We start from the raw sequence: 8,286 nt of genomic DNA on the forward strand, positions 1-8,286 counted from the left end.
GGGAGTCGACAGCAGGATTGGGTGTCCTCTTGTGCCAGGAGGGGCCTGGCTGGGTAAGAAGGCAGCCTTTGGGCCCTGAAGCATCTGCTGACAGCACACACGAAGCCAGTGTTTGGGGAAGAAAATCCGGAGGCTTCCTTAGCCGCAGGCCTGGCTTCCGCCACTGTTTCCATCACATGGGGCTTGAGGGCACATCGGCTCAAAGAAGCAGCTTTGTTCCTGCTGCTTAGGTAGTGTCCCCCTCCCCCCGACAAATGTCCCTGGCTCCAGATGGCATTTGGTGAAATCGTCCGGGCCATCTAGTCCATGGCCCCCCGCTCTGGCAGGAGCCCAGGCCTCAGGGGCTATGACATTCACTGGTGCTTCTTAGCTTGTGCCCCGCTTAGGTAAGAAGGCAGGTTAGACGGGGCTGGAGTTGGGGGACTGCCTTGGTGGGGTGGCGGACAGCCTCTGAGAAAGCCTTTAATCCTGGAGAGTAGGCCTTTGTTATGGAGACCACTGTGGGAGTATTTCACTGAGGGCCACTTTCCCCTCCCCCTGCAAGAGCTGTGAGGGGGGCTTGAGGGCTTCCTAGAGGTAAAATCCCCAAACCATGGCCCCTCCTTTAGACTGTGAAATCCCACCCCCACCCCGGGAGTTCCTCAGCCTCACGTTCTTCTGCACTGAGCGCCCAGCAATTCGTCAACATGACCTTTGAAGCCTGCCGACAGGCTCTGGTTCCAGAAACTTCTGCTCCAGGTGACGAGATCACCGCTGGGACTCTGGACTTATTTGTCTCTCCAGATTTGGGGGTGGCGGTTGACCCTCGGACCTCAGCTCTCGAATAGGTCTGGGAAAAGTCACCAGTTTTCAGTTTGTTCAGCCTCTTTCTTAGTGGCAAGACAGGAGTAACAGCTTCCAAGCTCCTACACGCCAGAGAGGAAACAGAGACTCTCAGGCACCAGCTTGCTGTGTGACGCAGCCTGTGTTTCCTCGTCTGTCTAGTGGGTCTCAACACAAAGACTCTGTGCCCACATGCTGCCAAGACCTGTCACAACAGGCATGTTGGGGACCCTGGCAAATGTGAGTCCGTGGTGGAGTCACCAGTCAGAGTCCGGGCCCTCCAGCTTCCCTCCCCGTGACCTCAGGCAGCAGGCCTTCTCTGAGGTCAGACAGCCCAGCACACCAGAAAACAGCCAGGTAGGCACAGGGGCCTCGAGCCTAGTGCCCCATAGCTGCTTAATTATTAAATGAACTAATGAACAAATCTCTAGGTTTTCCACCCGGATGGGGATGGGGGCTCATCATGACACCATGCTCTGGTCTCAGACTGTGCCTCGGTAACTGGCCGTGTCAGGTGTGTAGGTTGGTGGGGAGGGTGTCTGCCTGGCCATCTCCTGTGGGAATGACATTGGGCATTGATGAGGCTGTCCCCAAAGTTCATGGCTATAGCCCAGGCTCCGTGTCCCCCCCTTCTCTCCCATCCCCATACACCCTTTCCAGGGCCCTGTGTTGATGTTATTACTATGGTCTGAATGTTTGTGTCCCTCCAAAATTCATATGTTGAAATTCTAACCCCCAAGACAATGGTATTAGGAAGTGGGGCCTTTGGGAGGTGATTAGGTCACAAGGGTGGAGCCCCCATGAGTGGGATTAGTGCCCTTGTAAAAAGACACGAGCTTGCTTCCTATCACTCTTTCTGCCATATGAGGATACGATAAGAAAGCCATCTGCAGTGCAGAAGGGAACCATCACCAGAACCCAACTGTGCTGGCACCCTGATCTTAAACTTCCAGCCTCTAGAACTGTGAGAAATAAATTTCTGTTGCTTGCAAGCCACCCAGTCTGTGGTATTTTGTTGTAGCAGACTGAGACAGGTATCATCACCCTGTCTGACTCCAGGCTGGGAGGAAGGGGTCATTGCAGAAGCCCTTTTCAGCTCCTGTCTTGGCTCTGCCCTTGCCCAGATCGTGTGCAGGAGGGCCCCTGAGGGCTGCATTTCCCAGGCTTCAGCTCCAGCCTCCACCTGCTAGGTTGGCCAGTGAAAGGAGCTGGAAGGCCAGAGGAAGGGAGAAGCCAGGGAATTTCTCTCCCTCTGTCTCAGGCAGAATCTCTGAAGGGCTTGCCTCCTCTGGTTCCACCAGACAGACCCACTGGGTGTCTGGCTTTGACCAGGTGACTCTCGCCCCTTGGCTTTAGTAACATTTCCTGCTGTTCCGTCAGTCAGGGACTTGTGGAATCTTCCTGCTGTTGCTAGTCTCAAGGTTGCCTCACTGTCCCCTGTATGGCTTCTTGGTCATCAATTCTCTGCATTAAATTCCCCTTGTTTTAAATACTTAGAGATGTTTGATCTTCTGTGTACTCTCTGGCTCATACACGGCACCTGTTTGGGCCTAAGCCACAGACCTCAGGGAGCTCACAGTCCTGCAGAATCGAATCCACCCCCAGTCCTGCCATGAGGGGTGGCACAAAGACACAGATCCCCTTCCCCAGGGCAACCCAAAGAGACCTGCCCAGGCTGGGTTTGTGAGTTGGAGCCGTGAAGGCTAAGTAGGAGTTTGCCAGACAGAGAAGATAGAGAAAGGCATTCCTGGGAGGAGCAAGTGCTGCGGTCCACTTGGGAAAGTGCCCAGGGGTGGGGGGCGGTTTGGTGCCATGAGATTAAAAAAAAATCAGGGATGCTGCTGACCCAGGAGGGCAGAAAGGGAAGAAGCCTGGGGTGGGGGCCAAGGTTGGATTCTAGAGTCTGCCCCATCCTCCCTCCCCACCCTGGGCCTAGGTTTCACTTCTTGTGAGTGTCAGGGCAACACCACCGGCCCTTTACACGGCTGCAGTCCCATTTTTAAGTGATTCTGTGAGCACTCCCAACCACTGGCTCCATCGTGTTCCTCCCCTGGCCCAGTCAGAGGTAGGACCGGGAATCCAGGGGTCCAAACCTCTGGCTGGGGGCTCCTGCACGTCCTGCGCTAAAAAGCGCCGGGGGTGGGGGCCAGCTGCGTCCCAGACGGCAACGGGGAACACAGTCCACACCCAGGCCCCAGGAGGCCGAGTCACTGCCATTGTAACTGGAAAGACTCCAGGTCCAGGAGGAAGGGGCTGCCCCAACGGAGGGAACAGAGGTTGCGCCGAGTTCCGAGTTTTGCACCGCGCCCCTCTTCCTTCAGTCCCGCCGGGAAGTCCCCGACCAGAGGTGACCTCCTAGCAGGGGAGGTCTCCAAACCCCAGGCCCCGCGGGGCGGGCACCCCAGGAGGGTGCTGGCGGGGGGCGGGGCGGGCGCTCAGGGCGCGGAAAACCCGCAGTGCCTGGACTTCAGGCCGCCCTTCCGGCCCCCGCAGCCGCTGCGCTTCTGCGCGCAGTACTCGGCCTTCGGCTGCTGCGCTCCGGAGCACGACGCGGCGCTGGCCCGGCGCTTCGGGGCCCTGGCGGCGCGCGTGGACGCCGCGATTTGGGCCGAGTGCGCCGGCTACGCGCTTGACCTGCTGTGCCAGGTGAGCGGGCGCGCGGGGCGCGCGCCAGGGGCCTAGTTCCTAGATGGGAGGTCGGCTCTGGCAACCCCACCGGGGCAAGATCAAGGGTGGGCGGCGGGCTTTGTAACCCGAGCACACACACACACACACACACACACACCCCACCCCGGCAGGAGTAACTAGGCAAGGGGCAGAGATTCGGGCATCCTGGGATGGCTCTGGGCTTTGCCATCATTAGCTTTGTGACTTGGGCTTTATCTGGGCCTCGGTTTCCCCTGCTGATGAGGTCATCACTCCCTCAGAGTTTGGGGGGGCTCTTCTGCCCTGGCACCGCCTAAAGACCCCCAGTGCCGCGGCCCTGGAGAGCCCTGCCCTTGTCGGAGTACCAGGGTGGGAAGCCTTTGTCCCGCTTGGGGCTCCCCTGCGCTTCCCCCCGGGAAGATGGGAACCGCAGACCCCTGCAGAGGGCATGGTCAAAGCGCTGGACTTGGGTTTGTCGACGGGTTTGGGGGCACACTGCTCCCAGTGAGGGCCCTTCCCCAGCCTGGAGGAGCTGTCTGACAGCCCCTCAGTACTCCGGGGTCCTGACGTGCACTGTGCTTGCTCGATCCTGGGTGACCCCCGGTGCTGAGATGTCCCAGGTGATTCCAGACCATACCCTGGTTTGTGCTGTGCCCTTTTCCTGGGATGGCACTCCCACCCGACGTAGGCATGGGCACGCCTACCCCAGTGAGATCCCTTTGGTGAAACCCCTCTGCCCCTGTGGGGCTGAGTTCCCGCTTCTGCTCACACCAGACTGTGCCTCAGCTGTTCGTTTTCCTGACTCCGGAGCGCCTGAGCAGAAGCCCTGGCCGGCAATGGGTGGAGGCTGAGAAGTCCTAAGGCTGGCCCTGGCCCCGCAGCTGGACAGTGGGAGGACCCACGGGCGGAGGGGTCCTGCCCACACAGCACAGAGTCGTGGCCTTCAGCTGGCAGGGGCAGGCGCTGATGGGAGGAGCGAGAGGGCTGGCTTAGATCCAGACATACTAGGGTTCGATCCTGGCTCTGCCACTTCCTGGCTTTGCGACCCTGGGCAGGTCATCACTGCACTTCAGTTGCATCGTGTTTACAACAGGGGCGACCCTAGCTTCCCCGCCAGGGTCGCCATGAAGACTAAGTGACACATACTCAGGGCTCAGTGGATGATTCTGCCTGGGTTTCTCTAGTGCTTCCTTGGTCCCCACTGGTTGCCCTGCCCTGAGCAGGGACTGAGTGGGGCCTACAGGCTGATTCAGGGAACGCCCAGAGTGGCAGCGACTTGCTTGGTGGTCACACAACTCAGTGGTGGCCATGGTGGCACTTGGGCCACAATCGTTGCCATGTGAATGAGCCATCTGGGTAAGAAATAAGGGGGCGGCTGGGAGCAGACAAGGAGACAGACCCTGGGGAGCTCCAGAATGCAAGGGGGTGGGCAGCTGTCCTTTGGCAGAGTCTGCTGAGCACCCACACTGTGCGTCTCAGGGGAGCCAGAATGGTTTGGTCAAGTGTCCACCTAGCTCACCTGCCCGGGGACTCCTGGGGCAGATCTTCTGGTCTTCCCACCCTGGTCACATAGCAGAGTACGTGCATCCACCCCACTTTTTTTTAATTGAGCATTTACTATGTGCCAGGCTCAGCAGGACCCGAAGGTGTGCAGGTCTAAGGAGGGAGAAGGGAAGGGTCAGGCCTGCTACCCCTCCCCTGGCAGGAGGCTCCCTCTCTCCTTGGGAACCTTCCCAGTACGGCCTGGCCTTGAGCAAGCAGCGGTAGAAGGGCCACTAGCATCTCACCCCAGGCATCTCTGGGAGTGACCTCATGTCTGGAGCAAGCTTGGAGAGTACACCCGAGGCTGGATCACAGTTTCCCTGCCAGGGCCTTGTGGGAGGGAGGGAAGGAGAATGCTAGATGGGGGATGGTATTCTCTGCAAGCCAAGGCTGCGTCTGGATTCAGCACCTCCAGATTTCCACGAGGGGAGGTGGCCAAGGTACTTTATTTACAAGCTTCAGTCAATGACGGCATTCAGGGATCCACATCTGCTTGGACTCCAGATGGGGAGAGAGACCATGAAACCATGCCTACACCCAAGTCCCCCCTGAACCTGCCCCTATCTGGCACCCACAACTCCTCTAGATGCCCAGGATGGCTCCTTAGCCAGAGGCCAGTAGTCCTTCCTGGCCCCTTCAGACCCTTTCTTGGGGCTTTGTCCTCGTCCATCTGATGCCTATGTCATCAGGAGAAGAAGAGACGACTTGTGACACATGGCAGCTCAGGTCCCAGATTGATGGGAGCCAGTCCACATAACGAACTTCCCATGTAACTGAGATGGCCTCTTTAAGTACCTAAAATCATCAAAGCGTGGTTTCTGATAGAAGTCTGTGCAAAACATGCTCTGCAGGCTCAGGTACTGGGCAGACATTTCCTCGGAACCTGTTAGGAGTTGGCCCTATGCTGGGTGCTGGGCCCAGAGGCAGTTGGCCAGTAGCAGGCTCAGTCTCAAAAGTCCCCTTGTTCAATTCAGGAGACAGACACACAGACACTTACCAGAATGGCCAAAAGGCTTCCCAAGGGTGACTGTGGAGCCATAGTGAGAAAGGCCACACTTACCCTGAAAAAGTCAGGGAAGCCTTCCTGGAGGAGGGGACACTGAGTTGCCTCTTGATAGTCCGTATTGTCTGAGCATTATTTCAACAAACACATGCATCATTTCAGTTTATTCCTCCCAATGATTCTATGAGGTTGGAATTTTTTCCCCTTTTATAGATGAAGACATAGGCACCGAGAGGTTAAGGAAATTGCCCAAGGTCACTCAGGGAATGGTAGACTCAGTCTCCAGTGTGCTCTGACTCCAAAACCCCTCTCTTAATCACTTTGCCTGCCTTCTTGAAGCCCCACCATGTGCTGGGCCCTGGGGTCCCTGCCCTGGATGGTCTCACAGCCTATGGGGTGGACACACAAAGAGGTAATTAAGTCCTAGTCAAGCAGACCAGCTGAGCAGTGGGGAGGTGACAGCAGAAGTGGAGAGCTCACACTGCAAGCTACAGAATTACAGTCTGGTGAATGTTGTGTCTGAGATACGGACAGAGAGCTGTGGGAGCATCCACAAGGGCTGGGGGATCAGGGCCTGAGAGAACAGAGGTGTAAGGGAAGACTGCTGAGTTGTGCTTTGAGTCATGCACAGGAGTTTGCCAGATGCAGAAGTGGGCGAGGAGGGAACGTCCTATAAGAGAATATTGTGTACAAAGACTCAGTCTTCCTGGGGAATTCCCTGGCCGTCCAGTGATAGGACTCAGCATTTTCACTGCTGAGGGCCCGGGTTCAATCCCTGGTCGGGGAACTCAGATCCCGCAAGCTGCATGGCGCAGCCAAAAAAAAATAGACTTGGTCCACCTCAAGAGTAGACGGTGGACATAAGAAGCCTTCGGGACTCAGGACCACGGGTCGTGAGTGTCAGTGATGGCACCTTGGCAACCTCGGGGCAATAATGTGGGCAGGCTGTTTGCCCCTGTGCTGAAAGGCCCAGACAGCTAAGCAATGTGGTACTGGGTTGGTTTTCCATGGGTTTTCTGCTGCCTCCCCCTCACTGACCACCGTGAGGCTAGTTGCCGACTGAACTCCGTGCGAGCAGCGACCGCTGCACCCTCTCGTCACTTCCTGCTCTGGACTACTCAGGCCTGGGCACCAGGTTTGTATTGTGTGTAAGTAAGAGTGCATGGGTCATGAGTAAGGGTTGGCCGGACCCAGTGGGTTGGACGCATGGATGCTGAAATTCCAGCCTGGCTCCCTGGAGGCCCTCCCTGCTCCATCTCTAGTTCTGGGTGGGGTTTTGATGAGTGGAGGCTTTCAGATTGGCTTTCAGAAGTCTGTTTTGCTCCCCACTGTGTCTCTGGAGTTCCTGGCACAGAATCGGCACCCAGTAAACACTTGTTGAATGAAACTCTGCTGAGTAATCTGAGAAAAGCCCTGGTCTGGGCATTGTGAGGCCTGGGTCTGAGCCTTGGCTTGGCCACTTTTTGGCACCTGGCCTTCTTTAAGCCTCAGGTTCTCATCTATACAGTAGAAATCACAATGACCCTACCTCGCAATGACTAAATGAGGCGTGTGTGCACACAGACCCTCCCTGGTCCACCCATGGCTGCTGGCTGGACTCACAAGAGGCTCCAGGGGAACCGTGGGAGAGGTGGCACTGCACAGAGGCCAGGGCCTGGCCGTCCGGAACATGTGGAAACGCTTTCCCTGTCTGGCCCTGGGCAGTACTGACCAGAAACACAAGCACGTCACCAAGTGGCCCTCAGCCCCACAGTAGCAGTAGTTGGGCCAGGAGGACAGGCCGTGGTGTGACTAAAAGCCACGGTCGTGTAAAGGGAGGGTACGGCCCCTGGCCAGGAGCCTGAGAACACAGTCAGGAGGGCAGCCTGCCACCCTCTGCCCCTGAGGGCCTCCTGTTGGAACCCAGCCTGGCCCTGCCTGTGAGGGCGGAGCGTGTGCCTGTCTGCGCCTCCCCTGCTGTGGGAAGAGCATCCCCTGATGCCTCGGGGGCCCAGGCTTGAGTCAGACCGGGCCTTGGCCTGGTGAGCTCACGCAGGGGGTGGGCGGGGGGTACCAGACTCATAACAGTTACATATGCTCAGGTCAGAGGCTCTAGCCGAGGGAGTCCCTTAGAGAGCCTGGGGTGCTGAGGCCTCTGCTCTGGGGGGCTCTCAGCTCTCAGGTCTCAGGTGGTGGGCGCTGGAGCCTGAAGCTGGGAGAAGCCTGGTCACATTTGTTGCCACTGCCTGGGTTCCCAGAAAGCAGAACCTGGGGCAGAGCTCAGGGCTCTTTCC

General features: G+C 57.7%; 1 protein-coding gene across 1 annotated transcript in view; it reads left to right on the forward strand.

Annotated features, from left to right (window-relative positions):
- The window catches only part of HHIPL1 (HHIP like 1), a 53,675-nt gene that overhangs the window by 25,912 nt on the left and 19,477 nt on the right, over positions 1-8,286 (forward strand). The window contains exon 3 of the mRNA XM_024757978.1: positions 3,144-3,468. Coding sequence (XP_024613746.1) covers positions 3,144-3,468 — 325 coding nt within the window. The remainder of the gene's footprint in view (positions 1-3,143; positions 3,469-8,286) is intronic.

Source organism: Neophocaena asiaeorientalis, unplaced genomic scaffold (genome assembly GCF_003031525.2).
Source record: "Neophocaena asiaeorientalis asiaeorientalis breed wild unplaced genomic scaffold, Neophocaena_asiaeorientalis_V1.1 scaffold476, whole genome shotgun sequence".
NCBI lineage: Eukaryota > Metazoa > Chordata > Mammalia > Artiodactyla > Phocoenidae > Neophocaena > Neophocaena asiaeorientalis.